The sequence below is a fragment of the Arachis stenosperma genome, chromosome 3 (genome assembly GCF_014773155.1).
Source record: "Arachis stenosperma cultivar V10309 chromosome 3, arast.V10309.gnm1.PFL2, whole genome shotgun sequence".
Lineage (NCBI taxonomy): Eukaryota > Viridiplantae > Streptophyta > Magnoliopsida > Fabales > Fabaceae > Arachis > Arachis stenosperma.
Genome location: NC_080379.1, coordinates 171,789,016 through 171,808,415, shown reverse-complemented (window position 1 = coordinate 171,808,415; position 19,400 = coordinate 171,789,016). Strand labels below are relative to the sequence as shown.

The following is a 19,400-nucleotide window of genomic DNA, read 5'->3' as shown; positions in this document are numbered from 1 at the left end:
AGTACAATACCTGATCTATATATTGTACTTACATAGAATGACACCTCTAAAATATGATAAAATTCTATTTTTTTTATAACATTAACATAAAATTCTATTCACTCTTTCATATTAAAATAAAAAATTCGAGTAATTTGACTTGAGTGGAAAAGTAATTAAAGAAATTGTTTGGAAAATAAATTTGTTTATAGAGCGAGCGGGGAGCCCAACACTTTCCACTCCAGGGGACAGCAGTCAAAACTCAACTAAAAAAAAAGTGATTGTTCCCAAATAGGGAGGGTAATATGGTACTTTCAGTTGTTCCCAGAAGGCAGAGTGTGATTGTAGTGAGAGAATGATTTCCGTTGAAGAATGGCTTGCAGAGTTGGCAATGTCGTTCGTCTCCCTCACCACACCGATCCGTACGCTTTCTCTCTCTCTTTCTCTCTTTCACTGTCTCACTCTTCCGTCTCTTCTCTTTGGCAGTTAAGCTGCTCCAATCCACAATCCCACCCACTTCCCCTCCCATCCCAATCCACAACAATAAAAATCCAATCTTTTTTTCTTTCTAGCTGTAACCTTTCTCTCTCATCATTCCCCTTCATTTATTGCTTCCTTCTCATAGCACACCTATTCATTCATTGATTCATTCGTTCATTTCACTACTAAATACATAACCAGTAAACTCTCGGGTCATCACTTATCAGCTGTAAAGAAACTGAAAAAAGGAATTTTCTTCTTGTGGGTATTTGAGTTAAGAAGAGGAAGAAGAAGAAGATGCCACTGGTGAGGTTGCAGGTGAGGAATGAGTTTGGTTTGGGGCAGCCTGAGCTATACAGAGAGGCCAACAGGGAAGACCCTAAGGCGGTGCTTGATGGTGTCGCTGTTGCCGGCCTTGTTGGGATCTTGAGGCAACTTGGTGATCTTGCTGAGTATGTCTTCTTTCAATATCTATTTTCTTCTTCTTCCTTTTCCTCTCTAATTTGTTTTACCTGAAAGGTGTGAAATTTTCTTCAATTTTTTTGCTACTACTCTTTTTGGTTTTGGTGGTTGTTAGGGAAGTGGGGTTGGTTAATTCCTCTGGTTTAAGAGGTTTTTAATGGGATTGCTGGGGGTTAGCTGGTATTGGTAGTTGCCTAATTTAGCTGAGGTTTTATTTAGGAAGATAGACACTTTACCCGTTTACCGTTGAAATTGGATTTCTTTCTTGGTTTCTGAGCTAAATTTCAGTGCTGTTTGATGGTTTGACATTTTTTCTTTTAATAATAATAAAAAAACTAAGTAGCTTTCCCATTTGAGGTAGTTAAGCTTTGAAGACAATTTCACAAGTCACTGTTCACTACTGCTATACTGTGATTTCTTTTGGTCTATCTTTCTTAACTCTTTTTAGCCTCTCATACTTTGGGTGGTTCATGAGTTCCAATGGTTACGAGGAATGAATTCGACTGAAAAATGCTTTTTTTCTCTGATTATGCTAGCTGACTCTATTTTCTGAAGTGTTCTGCAACCTTTCTTCATCCTTAAATTTATGCTGTTGTTTGCTTCACATGGAACTGGAACCAGTATACCCTGTAGTGTTCTTGTTCATATGTATATATATCTACACGATTTGCTATTGAAATTGCAGCAGGAAATGAATAATTTTGTTTCTAGAGGATTTCTTCCCTCCATCAAAACAGCTGTAGATAGTCAATACTAAAAGGAATATGACTATTTTGAAAGGCATTGCACATTTACCTAGTTTTCACCATTTTTGGACCTCGATTCTCTGATATAAGCCACCTTCTACCCTACTGCGTATTTTGATCCAATATGGCTTTCACAATTGTCATTAGACTCGTTGCCAAGGTTGAACCTCAGAACAGCTCAGTTATATACAATTTTAAATTCTGAAATCCTTCTCTACTATTCATATTATGAATGACTAGTCAAAATAAGAAGTTCCAATCTGCCTCTGGTATTTACAACTGATGAAGCTTTTATGAAAATGTAGTTTCGCAGCAGAGGTTTTTCATGGTTTGCAGGAACAAGTAATGACAACTGCTTCTAGGAGCCGTAGATTGATGGTTCGTGTTCAAAACATTGAGGCTTCCTTACCGCCATTGGAGAAGGCTGTATTGGCACAAACAAGTCACATACACTTTGCTTATACATCTGGTACAATTTCTTTTGAGCAGTTATTTCGCCCTGTGTGGATTTACTGGAAATGGTTCCTTGGAATCTGAAAATGATATTTTCTTTATGCATGGTTTTGCTTTTGAAAGATAGAGTCATTGTATTTCTCTATATAGATAGATTGAGCCATCTGGCCAATCGCTCTGTAAAGTTTCATTTGCTTTGGGTCTGACATTGTCAATACTTAATATAATGACCCCCTGTTAGCTTGCATGCCCTTAAATTGTTAGGAGAAATCTAAATATTAAGAAAAGCAGAATTACAGTGATTAGCTGATTGTCATTGTCTTTGATATGTTCAGAGAGTTATAATATAATGATGTAATGAGGCTTGACTGTTGTTGGATATTGTCAGTAAGACAGTAACTCATTATTTAGTGCTGTAAACATGCTATAATGATGATTTAGAACATATGTCGGTTCTAGTGCCTTGGTTGGCAGTGAGTTGGAAAGTGTGAAAGATGCCAAAGCCCAATTCATAACCTTCTCTTATACCATTGAGACATTTATGTTTACTCAAATTAATGTTAACCTGATTCAGCACTTATTTGAGCAGGCGAGTGACTGTGCACTAGCATGAAACATTCTTAATGTACAGTCAATATAACTGTCATTAATGAAAATCTGTTTCCTTTCAGGTTGTGAGTGGCATCCACGCATAAAAACTGCTCGAAATCATTTCATTTACAATGACTTGCCGCATTTTATAATGGATTCATATGAAGAATGCCATGATCCTCCACGCCTGCATTTTCTTGATAAGTATGTTGAACTTTCTTTCGAACGCCTCCTTTATACTAGATGGTAAATTATAGCAGCCTCGTTCAAATATGGACTGATACTATAGCAGTCTCATTTTTGGCTTTGGAAGTGTCAAGTACTGCAATGCTGCTTAAATTAAGTTTCCTCTACTGATTGATGATCTTTTTCCTGTGTCAAATCAGATTCGATACTGGTGGCCCCGGATCTTGTTTTAAGAGATATTCAGATCCAGCCTTCTTCAAGAAAGCATCAGCAGATTCAGATGAGATATACTCTGAGAAAACTGAAAAGGTTAGAAAAAGCCATAAAAACAAGGTATGATAATTTGATTAAATGATCTCAATGGAATATTATTTTTGACCAAGTTTTGTTCCTGTCAATTTCTTTGCTAACAATTTGTTGGTATGCAAAATATATTGAACAGAAGAAAAGGTCTTCACGGAAGAATGGAGAACTTTCAAGGCGTGAACAGATGCATAGCAACAGGAGCAGGTATTACATCCATTGTATATTGCATACTTATTCTTCGGATTGTGTTATCACAATGTTGTAATTCAAACTTAAATGTTTACTGGTTTATTGGCTGCTCAGAATGCAATTTATTTCTCCTACTGCCAATGGGCAACTCTCTTCCTCACAATCAGCCACCACAATAGATATGAAAATGAAATCAGATATGGAAGTTCGTTCAAGTTCTTTTGATTCAAAGGCTGGTGCTGGCTACATTGAATGTGTTTTCCATCCAAGCTACTCTGTGCAATCTAATGAGCAGGATCATAGGGAACCACCCTCTTCAAGGCCAACACAGAAAACCGCCGCTTTTCGGTCAGTTTCTCCTCTTATAGATGATAGTGTTTCACATGGTTCATTGGAAAAAAAAATTGGGTCTAGTTCATCTTGTGTTACTTGGGATCAAAAGGAAGACATAGTGGAATCCACAAGTCAAGCTTCTGTTAAAGATAATACTCCTGAGAGGATTCAGGAAAAGCATGACTATGATGTGCTTGCAAATGAGGATGTTAACATACCAAATGTTGATTGTCATGATATCCTATTTGATGAAGAAAGCAACCTAAAACCAGACTACAGCAGGGTTCAAACAGATGATGTTGACAGTGAACCTGATAGTTATGTGGATGCTCTTAACACTATCGAATCAGAAACAGTTGAATCGGAATTTGAAAATGAGTTTGCTTATGAAACAAAACCCGAGGAGCAGGAGTTCACCCATCCTGTTATGCATGGAAGGATTGAAAATGAAGTTTCGGAAGCTCCACCTAATATATTCAACAATGATTTATGTGATGCTGTTACTCAAAATGGGTATATAGTTTCCTTGAATAAAGAAACAGGAAGGGATTTCCCTGAAGCACCTCGAGAAAATCATCATCTAAGATCAGAGCCACATGAACTAGAAGTGGCATCGGTGAGTCCATCAGATGTTCTTGATGGTGAAGAAATGGTTGGAGACACGGATTCCCTAAATAAAGAAATATTCAGCAATTTGTCTGACTCGTTGCAAGATCCTTCTGTCAGATCAGACCCACATGAATCAGATTTGGGACCTTTGAGCCTATCAAATGTTCCAGATGGCCATGAAATGACCAGTGAAGCCGTTTCATTAAACAAAGAAACTTTCGGGAATATCCCTGGTTCACCACAAAAGATTGCTTCTGTGGGATCAGTGTCAGATGTGTCTAATTTGGCCTCTATGGATCAGCTGGATGTTCCAGCTAGTGATGAAATGACAAATGTAGCTGATTCTCATTCCTTTGAGAGCCCCATCTGTGAACAGGTTCCTCTCACACGTGAAAGTTCTGTTTTGGATCACCCGATATGCACAGATTCCTTCATTGGGTCTCATACTGCGAAAGATACAGTCTCGATCGATGATACTGTCTCAGCCCACCTTGAAGCCGATACGTCACTTTCTGGTTCTAAAAGCTCTAATTTACCAGAAGAAGAAGTGGGCAGGATTGACAGCAATAATTGCAAATCTGAAGAGACTCCCAGAGAGTCTTCTAGTGACCGTTCAGTGAGATTCTGGACAAATGGTGGATTACTAGGACTTGAACCATCCAAACCTCCTGACTTCAACACGTCTAGTTCCTTAAGCCAAGGTTCTTTGCCCACAAAAAGTGAGGTGGATGTCGGTTCACATAATAAATCTATGCAAAAAAGCAATGGTTATAAAATGGGACAGGATTTACCAGACGAGGTTGTTGAAAGGATTTTAAAGGAACCAAGTTCTAGATGCTTAACATCAAACCACAATGATGATCAGGCTTGCATCTCATCAAAGAACTCTGGCAGTTCTCAGCCGAGTAATGTATGTAGTCAAACTGAGAGGAATGCTTTGGGGGAGATAAGGGTAAGTTCCCCTGGAAATGTTCTCCCATCTGGCCCTGAACCCAATCATGGCAGCGGTGAAAACTCATCACGGGTGTTTGGACTTGGTCATAGATTGTTACTAAATAGTTTTCAACGTAAAGTTTCTCTTGATGAAAGATCTGCGACTTCTAATTCTCTGAAATCTATTTTATTGGACGAGAGCGTACAAAATGGCATTGCAAAGCAGTCACTTCCTGAGGCAACCGTCAAAGAGAAAGCTAATCCCGGATATCCTATAGATTCTCTTCCTCCTTCGCCGCCGCTCGAACATATGAAGATATCCTTCCATCCTGTTAGTGGACATGAAACCTCCAAACTAAAACTGAAATTTCCTGAAGGCAGTAATCATCGTGAACATATAAGGGATATGTTTCCGTCATTCCAGTTGGTCCCAGAGTCTTCCATTCCTCTAGATGATGCAGGCTCTCACTCTGATGGCGATGACACTTTTTGTAGATCTTCTCCTTATTTATCGGATGATTGTCTTAGCCCCCACTCCGATGATAATTCAGATCAGTGGGAATCCGAGGAAACTCCCGAAAGCAGTGACCATGGGGTATATGATTCTCCTCACAGAAGGTCATCAAGTGAATCTATGCTAAGTACAAAAGAACACGGTGGACTTTCCAATGACGCTACCAATATGGCGAATGTCGAACCTTATTTATCTGTGCCTTCACTTGATTTCCCAAGTTATGAAAATGTAAATCCTGTACTTGAGAAAGAAAGTAGTAAGCAGTCCCAAGACAACAATGCTGTTGTGCTCCGAAGTAATCCTGAGTCTGCACCGCCACCACCACGACCACCGCCTCCTCCGCCAACACCATGGAGGGTCTCAAAACCACAGTTGGAGACAACAAATGGGACACAACATTATATGTCTGAAGATTCAGAGCATATTCATGATGGAAGTCTTCCACAGTCTACTCTGTTCCAGCAATCTAGACTCGCCAGGGTTGAGCAAATGCAAATTAACGACGACAATTACCACTCTCAGGACAGCATTATACATAAGTTGAAGGATAAGGTAACTTTAGCTTGCTTATATTTCTTGAAACATTATATGCAACCATGTTCAAATATATATGTAACAAGGATTCATCTGTTTAATCTTATGTGCAGCTGGATATGCCGAAGCTGAAGAGTCCGAGGGAAATAAATCAGTTGAGAGCTGCAAAGGGAATGGATGAAAGAGAAGATTTCCTACATCAGATCAGAGCAAAAGTAAGTAGCTACTTAACAATCAATTTCATTAAGAGCAGCAAATATTGAATATGGTCCTCCAAAGAGTATAATAGTATCAATTGTTGAGTGTAGACACCAGCAAATGTAGAACATGAACTTGCAAAGTTAATGATGGATTTTTATTGTATCTGACTATGCATTGTGCTGTCAAATATTGGTTCAGTCGATGAACCTGAGGCGGACAGCAACAGAAAAGCAGAATAATGCAACCGCCATGGGTCCTGCCGCCAGCGACAAAGTTTCAGCAATTTTGGAGAAAGCTAATGCAATCCGTCAGGTATTTGGTGTAGTTCAATTCTGTTTCCTCTCTTTTGCATTATGTTGTGTATCTAACTAACTTAATATCCATAAATTGAAAAAACTACAGGTGGTTGCTAGTGATGATGGAGAAGATGATGATGATGATACTTGGAGTGACTCCTAATTTTAGCATTAAATTTTCTCCCTTTTTCTTTATATATATTTTCAATTTTTGGGAGTCCTCTGTGCCTTTGAGCCTCTTGAAAGTGAAGTTTGTGTGAATAAATCTGTGTATTAGTAAAGTGTAGTGCAGCATCTAGTTTATCTAATTTTATTGTCACCTGAATTTATTTCTTCAATCTTCTGCAGCTTTTGCTTTTAAATTCCATATAGTTTTCCACCGCCTCATTTTTCTAGGTCTCCATGCACGAAGACTATGTCCAAAAGGAACTCGGTAAATCCTTAATTTCCATTACTCACTTGCATCCTTAATTTTCATTTATTTATTTATATTTTCAGGACAGCAATTTGCTGCTTGTGCTTTCTGGGTACTCTTTTGGATATGATTCGACATTCTGATTCTTAGTGAAGGCTTGGCGATATATTTTTACTAGAAAAAGGGAAATGATTTGGGATTTGATTGGTCAAAGATAATGAATGATTTGGATTCATGTAAAATACACTAGTCAGATACACATCTATTTGTACCTCCGCCACTAAGCCCAATTTATTTTCTCCAACATGAGGTATGCCCAATAAAGTTTTAGTTTCGAAAATTTTAAGAGTAACATATGTACCCAAACAAAAAAAATAAATAAAAGAAGAAGACCATATCAAATAATTTATAATTCAATATACAGCAGCTTACTAGTTAGCTATTTAAAACTAAGCAAAATGAAACCTTTATTTGCTGATTAATAGAGGATCTTGCTTTTTTGCTTTTGTTGACTTTTCTTCTTTTATTATAATCTTTTTCTTTCCTGATTAGTAATTAATAGTAGCAACTTGCGCGAAGAAACCTGCCATATTCATTTAAAGAAGTCTTTGTTTGCGAGAATATTCAACTATGTTAGCTACCCTAGTTAGATTACAACTATAATAAATAATTTCATAACTAAACCCTACACACATATACCAAATAAAGGAATAAATGCACTCTAGTATACATCCTAATCAGGTTGTAAGTTCCTTAGCATTCATTTACTTGTGTTTCTTTCAAAATCAATAAGGCTGCTCCACTTTTCATTATGTATATATGAGTGAGCTTAGAAGAAGAGAATTCCCATAGAAAGAGTGTACCTTTTGTACCAAATAAAAGTAGGTAACTATTCTAACAAAGATGTTAAAAATATTTTTTTATAATAATTTTTATTTAAAAAATATAACTTATTTTTTTTATCATACTTTAAATAAAAATAATATTTTTGTAATATATAAAAATCAAATTTTATAATTTATTATTTAATAGTTAAAATAAAATATTTTCACGTAATAATAATCATAAAATTTTCATTGGAGTAGTCGTGAAAGAAAGGATCATTCCTTGTCAACATTACAAAAGAGAGAAATGAGTTGGAAATGAGAACTTTCCAAACAATAATATCAATATATAAAGAGTCCTCTAGTAAAGAAAGGGGAAAGTAGAACATATAAAATGTTGCATATACTAAAGTCTAAAAATAGGGACCCCATGCCTATGGTGCAACCTGAAAAGTGGTGATCATACTCCCAAATTAGATTCATTGAAACCCAAAAAGTTTTTGGTAGGAAAAGTTCTACCAAATACCATTTGGAGCATGCAATATAAAACTTAATTGAGCTTCAACAATCAATATCCGCTGAAATTTTCACCATCTTAAAATCTAATTCGATACCGACCTGCGTAGTTCTTTATTTATTCGAAAAAAGCACCAAAAAGGTCAATGTTGGACCATTCATTTGGACGCATCTTAGCTAACTCACGAATAGAATATATGTAAGTCCATCTCGTTACGTTGCATCAAATAGTACCAAACCGATCAAGGCGAAGTTGAAATAATAAAATTTCAAAGTGTTCCTCATTTTGAATTTCTACTTAGTTATTTTGTTTCATCGGTAAATAAAACGAAATATCAAAGCTCCTTCCCCGAGCTTCATTTTCTGCCTTCTTGTGTTTATTTATTAGTGGTTTGGCAATAGTATATAGAATTATATATCCTTATTAGCCATATGTAATAACATGAAAGTTCCTTTTACTAATAATCCTAATGATTTATTTGTTGAATTCTTTCTAATTTTTTTCTACTTATTCTTGCTGTTGAGTTTCTTTCTAGGTGGAAATTTACTTGTAATAGACTTCATAAAAAGTTGTTTTTGAATCGTTGACACATATTACCATTTAGTTTGAAAAAAATCGATTTATTTTATACAAATATTAAAAAAAAATTGATTTGGATAGATCAAATAACCACTTTAAAAAAAATTCTGTTTTTTATGCGTGTTATCCCTAAATGATAAATTTGGTATGTTCTTCTTTTTCATCCTTTTTGACCAATCTTTCTTTAAATTTATCTTTTACTTTTATTTATTTAATTTTCGTCAAAGATATATATACAAATTATTTGAAAAAGTAAAGCTTGGTATTTAAAAAAAAAAAATTTACGTTTTTGGTCTGAGTAGGAAAGACAAAAAAGGAAAAATTAGGAATCCAAATTTACAATACGAACAAAAAGTTATAAATGGTACTATTTTTCTCCGTTTTTTTACTAAATTTTTTCTTTAACATAACTTTTAAATTAAGCTGTAAAAATATGTTTAATTACAAATTTACTGTTAAATTAAATTTCATAGTAATAAACCAATTAGTTTTTATATTAATTATAAAAAATTAAAAGGAGACAAATTTGATTATTTTAAGGATGTAAAAAAAGGTAAAAGTAATTGTTTGTTCTAACTTAAATTAATTTTTTTAATTAAATTATTTATATAAAATGAACTTGATTTTTTAAAATTAAATAATAACATGTGTCAACAATTTAAAATTTTTTTTATGTAAAGTCCACTACAAATAAATTTCTGCCTTCCTTCTAACCCTTTGAAAGAAAAATAATTGGAGCTAACTATATCGCTCGAGCACTAGTGAAATTCAACATTAAGCCGTAGCTAAGTATCAACATGATCAGCTACTACGTTCACTATTATTTCTCACTTTTCTTCCTTTTTCTTTATTTTAATTTAATTTATTCACACACTTTTTAATTCCACTACTCAAGTTTTGGCCTCTCTAGATATCACATGCGCTTCGTGCCGTAGACCATAAAACAATATATATTTCCTTAGATTTAAATCTGATTTCACTTTAATTAACTTTCCACGTTTGCTCTCAATATATACTTTTAATTAATTGACAAAAAATTAATAATTAAATTTTGGTATGCATTATAAAAATACCAATATTATTTAATAGCTGCTAATCACTTTTAGCTAGCTACCTTCATATACATCTCCATAATCTCTACAACCCCAATCCTAAACCTTCTCCATTAAGAATAATCTCTCTCTCTCTCTCCTCTCCTCTGAAATGGCTCCACTAGAAAAAACTGGAGAAGAAAGAGAAGGGATTAAACTGTTTGGCATAACGATCACGTTGCATGCAGCAGAAAGAAAAGAAGATGAGAAAAGCAGCAATGGTAGCGAAGAAGATGATGATCATGATCATGGAGAAGATCAAGAAGAGATGATGAAGAAACCAAACAAGATCATAGCATGTCCAAGATGCAAGAGCATGGAAACCAAGTTTTGTTACTTCAATAACTACAACGTTAATCAGCCTAGGCATTTCTGCAAGGCCTGCCACAGGTATTGGACCGCCGGAGGGGCCCTTCGCAACGTCCCGGTCGGTGCAGGCCGCCGAAAGGGTAAGCTGCCGTGCCCTGCCGCCGCCCGTCACGGTGGTGCCATCTGTGATTCATCATCCACTGTTCAGAAATTTGGATTAGATGATGAAGAGGGGTTGGTTTTGGACGAGTGGGATGTTGCCACCGTCATTCACGGTGGTTTCCGGCAGCTTTTTCATCAGTCGTCTAAACGGCGGAGGACGAGCTCTGAGGATGGTCAACCTTGTTAAGTTATTTTTCTTTTCTTTTGTAAATGGATAATCTGTGAAAGTGTATTTCTTTTTCTTCGGAAAATACATTTTCCTTTATTTCAATTTTAATTTTGATTTGTTTTTCTCTTTTTTTTTTTTGTTGAAAACTCAGGTGAAGTTGATATCTGAGAGCCGTTAGATAAAAATTTAATCAAATCAGTTAAATTATCTAACAGCTTTCAAGTATCAATTTCACGTGAAATCGAATTTATCTGAGTTTCCACCTTCTTTCTTTCTTTTGATTTATGAGGCTTTTTTTTAGTGGCCTATCCTCACAAAAAATTACTGATAGGAATAATTAACTTTAATAAAGTGAACTAAATACACCACCGGCCTCTTCACAAATCTAGAATAATTTTATATGAAAATCATGTTATTATATAAAGTGAAAGAGTTGAATGTGCGTGTGTCCTATTTGTGTTTAATATAAACAAAAATAAAACTCTATATTTTATTTGGATAATATTACGGTGATGGATGGGTGAAATTTTTGTGAAGAATAAAAATTATTTTTTAATAAAAAATAAAAAAATTATTATCCACATATTTTTAAAATTTAATAACTTTTTTTTAATCTAATTTTACTCTTCTACCATAAGATTCTTTAATTTTTAATACTATTGGAGATAAAAGAAAAAAGCCAAGCGAAAACTCTAAAGAAATTACTAACTTCACTTGCTAGTATACTTAATTGACCTAATGAATAGCACAAGTTTCAAGTATTCTATTTCGTTTCAGAATAAGAAGCTTTGATTTGCTAACTTTAATTTGGGAATTACTTGTACGCTTCGTTATACTTAATATTATTAAAATGGTGTCGAATAGTCCAAAAATATTTGATTATATTCTATTTCAGATTATTTTTCTGCCCTATATAGCTAGTTCGTATATAAAATTACGATCTAATTCAAGGGCATTAATCATACAGCTAGATTTCAACGCAATAGAAAATTAGAAATGGTCAAGCGAAAGAAAATAGAGATAAGATTTGAAGAAGTAAACACGCTACTTAAAATTAAACACACAAATTTTGATGGCGAATTGCAGTTTAATTATTCATTTCCCCCTCTCGTCTTAGAAAATTAAGGAAGCTATCTTTTTCGATTGTGCACAACGTGGTTCTGGAGGCCGGCTAATCAGTTTTCACTACATAATTATAAATGTAATTGAACTTTAAATATTATGAAGTTGGTACGATAAATCATAGATTCCTTTCATGTTCTATTATATTCATTATTAACGAGGTCAAATTAATTTGTTAATGATGCTGACTACTTGCAATGCCAATAGATAGAAGAATAGTTTGTATTAATTAATTAACAGGTAATATTTTATTCGCCACTTAGTTTGTATTATTCATAGGTAGAAACAAAGCCTTCTTTCTATCTGTGAATAATTTAATTCAGCTATGGATATCATATAGATTATGCTAGGTATATATTAAAAAAATTAATTATTAATATAAAATATATATTAAAATATAAATATATATATTAAAAATAAATTAAATAATATATATATATATTTATATATAAATATATTAATGATTGATTTTAACTATTAATTTTAATATACAAATAATATTTTTAGTATCATATACTATATATAGCAAACTAATAACGTTCAAATTAATAACATGCATGGTTGACATTCAAATTAAAGGATATTTATAAATTTTATATTTATTAATATTAATTTTATTAATAATTAATATTAATATTTAAGTGAATGGTTAAACAATCTTAACCAGTTTTAAATTAGTTAATTATTAACCGGTCATATATGTATGTATGTGATAGTTAGTGTGTGAAATGTGTAAGGTTTTATATTGGTTGGAGAAGAGAACAAGCATGCTTTATAAGGGTGTGTATACCTCTTTCTAGTATGACGCGTTTTGACGAGTGAGTGTAGGGGATTTCGGCTATCATCCCTATCGTCAAAGACAAAATCGTGAGACCTTGTGTGCCAAAACAGACAATATCGTCTAGCGGGTAGTTTGGACTGTTACAGATGGTATCAGATCCGGAGTCCGAATCGATGTGCCAACGAAGACGCAGTGTGAGAGGTTGTGACTTTTGATAATTCATGCAATATATATATATATATATATATATATATATATATATTCCTTCTACTCAAGACAGATACAAGCCTTATTTTCCCTTTCTTTTAGAACAAGAAATTGTTTGTCAAGCCTTATTTTTCCTTTCTTTTAAAATTCAAGAGAGTTAAAAATTTTTTATTATTGCTAATTAAGAAATTTATTAGTTTCATTGCATTATGGGAGAGTATTGTCATCAATTCTATAGCAACTAAGTGTAGGGACAAATATCTCTCTAAAGAAAGCGATCTAATCGTGCCTTGAAATCATAATACAATATAGATTTTGTCATCTTACCATCTTTATATACCCAACATTTTTGGAGAGATATTACTTGAAGATGGCACAAGATCAAAATACCACGTTCAAGGTCATGAATCAAGAGTTTGTCAAATTAAATCGTTTTGATGGAATAAACTTCAACCGTTGGAAGGACAAAATGATGTTCCTTCTTTCGGTTCTAAATCTTGCACATGTGATTGACCTAAAGACTACATCAATTGCCAATACCGCTAAAAATGTCACACCGGAAGAGAAAGAAAAGATTGTTCAATTGAAGAAGAAACGTGATGAAGATGCTTTCACATGTCGAAGTCATATTCTCAACACTTTATCCGACCGATTCTATGATCTCTACATGTCAATTCAATCATCATTGGAGATTTTGAAGTCTTTGAAAGAAAAATACAATACTGAACGACAAGGAACAGATAAATTTATTATGATGAAATATTTTGAATTTATCATGAATGATACTATGCCTGTCATGGATCAAATTCATGAATTACAAATCCTTGTAAGTAGACTTCGTGATCTAAAAGTGATGATCCCTGAATCATCACAACTTGGAGCAATTATTTCAAAATTGCCTTCATTTTGGGATGATTATAGGAAAAAATTTTTACATCTTGGTGAAGACTTCGCAATTGAGAAATTACTAAGGCATATACGTATAGAGGAGGAAACTCGAAAACGTGATGGTGTGTATCTTTTTTAGAGTTCTAAAATGAATCATATTGGTGAAAACAATACCAATAAGAAGAAATGAAAGTTCTCCAAAGATTCAAAGTAAGATAAGAAGAGACAAGGAGAGTATTATCATGGTCACAAGAAATGACACTATATCAAAGAATGTAGACTTCTGAAAAAGGAAGCATCATAGACCAACTTAGTGGAAGAGAAGGATCTAATTGCTAGGGTTGCAAAAAAAAAAAAATACAAAATATGCATATTGGCATGGTTACATAAATCAACATAGCAACACAAGAAAAATCACTTGAGTGGTGGTTAGATTCAGGGGCTACTGTTCATGTTTGCAATGATTGCAACCAATTCAAAACATATGAAAAAGTGAACAATAAAGAGGTCTTGATAGGCAATGACAACTCAGCCAAAGTTTATGGTCAAAAAAATATGGAATTGAATTTTACATTTGGAAAGAAATTAAGTTTAATAAATATATTTCATGTTCCAGATTTGAGAACAAATTTAGTTTCTGTTAGTCTCTTGTGTAAGAAAGGATTCAAAGTTGTAATGAAATTCAATAAAGTGATCTTGCTTAAGAATTATGTATTCATAGAAAAAGGATATTGTACTGAAGGCATGTTTAAACTTAGAATTCATAAAGTGAATGCTTCTTTATATGTTGTTGATTCTTGTGATTATGGCATAGTAAATTAGCACACTTAAATTACAAATCAATGGAATATATGCAAAAGAATAACTATATTGATTTTAGTAACAAGGATTTTAATAAGAAATGTGATATTTGCATACAATCCAAAATTACTAAAAAAATTTTTCATAAAGTTGAAAGAAATATACATTTATTAGAATTGATTCATAGTAATATTTGTGAATTAAATGGCAATATTACTAGAGGAGAAAAAGATATTTTATAACTTTTATTTATGATAGTTCTAGATTTACTTATGTGTATTTGTTTAGAAATAAAGATGAAGCTTTTGAAATGTTTAAAAAATATAAAGTGGAATTAGAAATATGCACAATAAGAAAATAAAAGTTCTTCGTAGTGATCGAGGTGGAGAATATTTTTCTAATGAATTTGATAACTTTTGTGAATTACATGATATTGTGCATGAATTTTCCGCTCCATATACTCCGCAACAAAATGGTTTGGCAGAAAAGAAAAACCGTACCTTAGTGGATACGATTAATTTAATGTTACTAAATGCAAAATTGTCTTACAATTTATGGGGTGAAGCATTATTGACATCATGTCATATCCATAATAGGATCCCATCAAGACATAGAAAGGTTTCTCCTTATGAAATTTGGAAAGAAAGGAAATCTAATTTAAATTATCTTAAAGTGTGGGGGTGTTTAATCTTTTATCGAGTTCCTGATCAAAAGAGAATCAAATTGGGGCCAAGAGTCATAAAAGGCACCTTTATAGGATATGCTCAAAATTCTAAAGCATATAGAATATTAGACTTAATGTCTAATATAGTTGTTGAATCAAGAGAGGTGGAATTTATTGAAAATATATTTATCAATGATTCAACTTCTAATTCAGAATATCTCCAAAATGCTACTAATATTTCACAAGAAATAAATAATCAAAACAATAAACATCTAAACAACAAAGAGTTGATTGAATCAAGGAAGAACTTGAGAGTAAGAAAAGAAAAGGACTTGGGTCCAGATTTTATTTCTTCTCAGGCTATCACCTTTTTGGTAGAAGAAACTAGGAAGTATGTAACAAACAAGATTCCTATTGTGATGAACATAGAGGGTGATACTCAAACGTTCAAAAAGGCTATGACTTCAAGGGATTCTACTTTTTGGAAAGAAGGAATAAATGATGAAATGGACTCAATATTATCTAACAATACTTGGGTCTTGATTGACTTGCCTCCAGGATCAAAGCCTATATGATGTAAGTGGGTATTTAGAAGAAAGTATAACACTGATAGTTCATTACAAACCTTTAATGTAAGGTTAATGGCCAAAGGGTTTAGACAACAAAAATGTCTAGACTATTTCGATACCTACGAACTTGTGGCAAGAATGAGTTCTATTAGGACTCTTATAGCATTAGCATCTATTCACAAGCTTCATATACATCAAATGGATGTTAAAACAGCTTTTCTAAATGGAGATCTTATGAAGAAATTTATATGGAGCAACCGGAAGGCTATGTGCTACCCGAAAATAAAAAGAAAGTTTACAAATTAATTAAGTCTTTGTATGGGCTAAAACAAGTGCCTAAACAATGGCATGAGAAGTTTGATTCAGTGGTGTTATCAAATGGCTTCTCACATAATAGTGCGGATAAATGTATTTACTCAAAATTTACTAAAGATTATGGAATAATCATTTGTTTATATGTTGATGATATGTTAATCATCGGAACAAATTTAGAAAGAATTCGTATAACGAAAGAGTATCTAATTTCTAAATTCAAGATGAAGGATTTGAATGAAGTTGATACAATATTAAGTATAAAGGTGCATAAGAATAAAGTTGGCTTAAATTTAAGTCAATCTCATTATAATAAAAAGGTATTGAAAAAGTTTGATCATCTCACAATTAAAGAATCCAATACGCCCTATAATCTTAATCTTAAATTAGAAGGAAACATAGGAAGACCTATAGCACAATTAGAATATGTTAGTGTTATAGGAAGTTTAATGTATGCAATGCATTGTACTAGACCTGATATAGCGTTTGCGGTGTGCAAATTATTAAGGTTTACAGGAAAGCCTAGCAATCAACATTTGAAAGCTATAACAAGAGTTTTTGGTTATCTCAAAAAAATCATAAACTTGGGATTACATTATAGTGATTATCCCACAGTTTTAGAAGGTTATTCCGACGCAAGTTGGATTACAAATCTTAGTGATAACAAATCCACTTCAGAATGGATTTTCATCATAGGTGATGGAGCAATAAATTGAACCTCAAAGAAACAAACATGTATTACACATTCTACTATGGAAGCTGAGTTTGTAGCTTTATCAGCCGCAAGTAAAGAAGCAGAATGGTTAAGAAATTTGTTATATGATATAAAGCTGTGGCCACAGCAGACAACAACCATTTCAATCTTTTGTGATAGTAAATTAACCATGTCTCGAGCATATAATAAGGTTTATAATGGAAAGTCTAGACATATAAATTTGAGACATGAGTTTGTGAGGCAATAATAGATGATGGTGTAATTACCATCACCTATGTAAGATCTCATCAAGAAAATTTAGCAGATCTTTTGACTAAAGGTTTGTCAAGGGATGAAATCAAAGAGACTACTGCTAAAATGGGATTAAAACCAATTATTACTAAATGATGGAACTCAACCTTATTCTAGTAGACCACTAGTTTCAAGGTTTAATAGGTAACAACAAGTTATTTAGTAATTGGAGCACTAAGGTATAGGATTTAGTGCTATTTACAATAAATTAGGAGGGTTAATTAAAATTCTTAATAAAATGATAATATTATTTATCAAAAGATTCCACCTATATGAATATAGGAGTGGTGCCGCTCTAATCGAGAATTTTTAGAGGTGTTATTCTCGTAAATATTCATGAAACCAGGATGAGTACAAGGCTATATAAGTGCTTAAAATTATAAACTCTTGAACTTGGAGGGTATAAGTAATGTATGTGATTTTTGGTACTAGCATATGAAATATAGGTTTAATTGATTAGACACCTATTACTTTGTTAAAACTTTAAAATTGACACTAAAAGAATGTTTAATTTTAGTGACACATTCTTTATTATATACTTGTATAATATTTAAATTTTATAAATAATGAGGGATTAAAGGATATTTATAAATTTTATATTTATTAATATTAATTTTATTAATAATTAATATTAATATTTAAGTGAGCGGTTAAACAATTTTAACCGGTTTTGAGTTAGTTAATTATTAACCGGTTATATATGTATGAATGTGATGGTTAGTAAGTAAAATGATATATTGTGTCTATTCACACGAGAACAATTAAAGAGTTGTGACTATTCATACAACAGTAAAGGGTCACAACCATTCAATATGGTATGTGATTTTTGGTAATTCATACAACATATATATATAAATATCCTCTCTACTCAAAATAGATAGAATAAGAAATTGTTTGTCAAGTCTTATTTTTTTCTTCTTTTAAAATTTAAGAGAATTAAATTTTTTTTATTATTATTAATTAAAAAATTTATTAGTTTTATTTTATTTTGAGAAAATATTATCATCAACCCTATAGCAACTAAGTGTAAGAATAAATATTCCTCTAAAAAAACGATCTAATCGTACTTTAAAACTATAACATAATATATATTTTATCATTTTACCATTTTTATGTACCCAACACAAATATTACCAAAAGATGAAATCACAAGGTTATGGATTCAGGAGTCTTCACATTTCGAGAAACAGAATTACTGATCGTATAATAATACCCATAAAGCTATTTTGTTGAAGACTTTGACGTATACCAGCCTGCATATGGAAACTAACTATGAAATAATTATGCTAGCATAATTGCTCCTTAAGTAAAAAAAAAAAAAAAAGACTTCTAAAACATGTACAATTAGTTTAATTTATTTAAAATTAAAATATTTATTTAACTTGATTCGTTTTAGGCTTCTCGCCTCAACTCGTTTTATTAAACAGGTTAGATTTGAACTTTTTAAAAAATTTATTATTAAAAAAATTAGGCCATATATTTTAAAAAATGCTTATAAAATTTATTGAGTCAACTCGTCAAAATATTTTTTGTAAAAATAAATTATTCTTAATTTAAACTTTTATCTATTCATTTATATTTAAAAAAAAAGAATCAATAGTTTAGACTAGTTAAGATTGTAGTTTTTTTTGCTAAAAAAAAGTTTATAAATTATAAATATGATTATGATACGTGACTTATAATTAATATATAAATAAAAATTATGTTTTATAAATTATGAATTATAAACTTTAGAACATATTTAATATCAACTTAGATTTTTAAAGTATATTATTGAAAATTCTAATTTACGAAATACACTTTTCAAATAAATTCGAAGATTTATCGGACTTTAAGCAGGACAGGTTTGAACTTTAAAAAAACACTTATAAAAAGATAATAAATCTAAGTTTGGGTTATTTATTTATAACCAAAACTCACATAGACTCAATTCTTTTTCACCCGTAAATTCATGTGTGTAATTATAATTGAAAACTTATTTTGAATAATTAAATAACTTCTATGTATTATTATTTAGAGACTATTGTCACACTAAAAAATATATATATTGCCACACCCTTATCATTTAATTTGTGTGTACTTTACTTAAAATATCCTTTCCTAAATAAACAAATAACTTTAAATTTATATAATATAATTATAGATTAAAATAAAAAATAAATCATTGATGAT

The 19,400-nt window shown here is 32.1% G+C and overlaps 2 protein-coding genes across 3 annotated transcripts; both read left to right on the top strand.

Annotated features, from left to right (window-relative positions):
• The first annotated feature begins 308 nt into the window (after positions 1–308).
• On the top strand, positions 309–7,609 carry LOC130968389 (SCAR-like protein 2). 2 transcript variants are annotated; one of them, XM_057893626.1, is made up of 9 exons: positions 309–911; positions 1,973–2,136; positions 2,792–2,915; positions 3,098–3,206; positions 3,340–3,407; positions 3,507–6,333; positions 6,429–6,530; positions 6,715–6,828; positions 6,919–7,609. In XM_057893626.1, the coding sequence occupies exons 1-9, from the start codon at positions 757–759 to the stop codon at positions 6,973–6,975; spliced, it is 3,720 nt and encodes a 1,239-aa protein (XP_057749609.1). In that variant the 5' UTR covers positions 309–756; the 3' UTR covers positions 6,976–7,609. The 2 variants fall into 2 exon arrangements, with proteins under 2 accessions (XP_057749609.1, XP_057749608.1); XM_057893625.1 differs by having other exon boundaries at positions 3,098–3,230.
• A 2,641-nt stretch (positions 7,610–10,250) lies between these two features.
• On the top strand, positions 10,251–11,244 carry LOC130969920 (cyclic dof factor 4-like). The gene has a single exon (XM_057895840.1). The coding sequence runs from the start codon at positions 10,351–10,353 to the stop codon at positions 10,894–10,896; it is 546 nt and encodes a 181-aa protein (XP_057751823.1). The 5' UTR covers positions 10,251–10,350; the 3' UTR covers positions 10,897–11,244.
• The last annotated feature ends 8,156 nt before the right edge of the window (positions 11,245–19,400 follow it).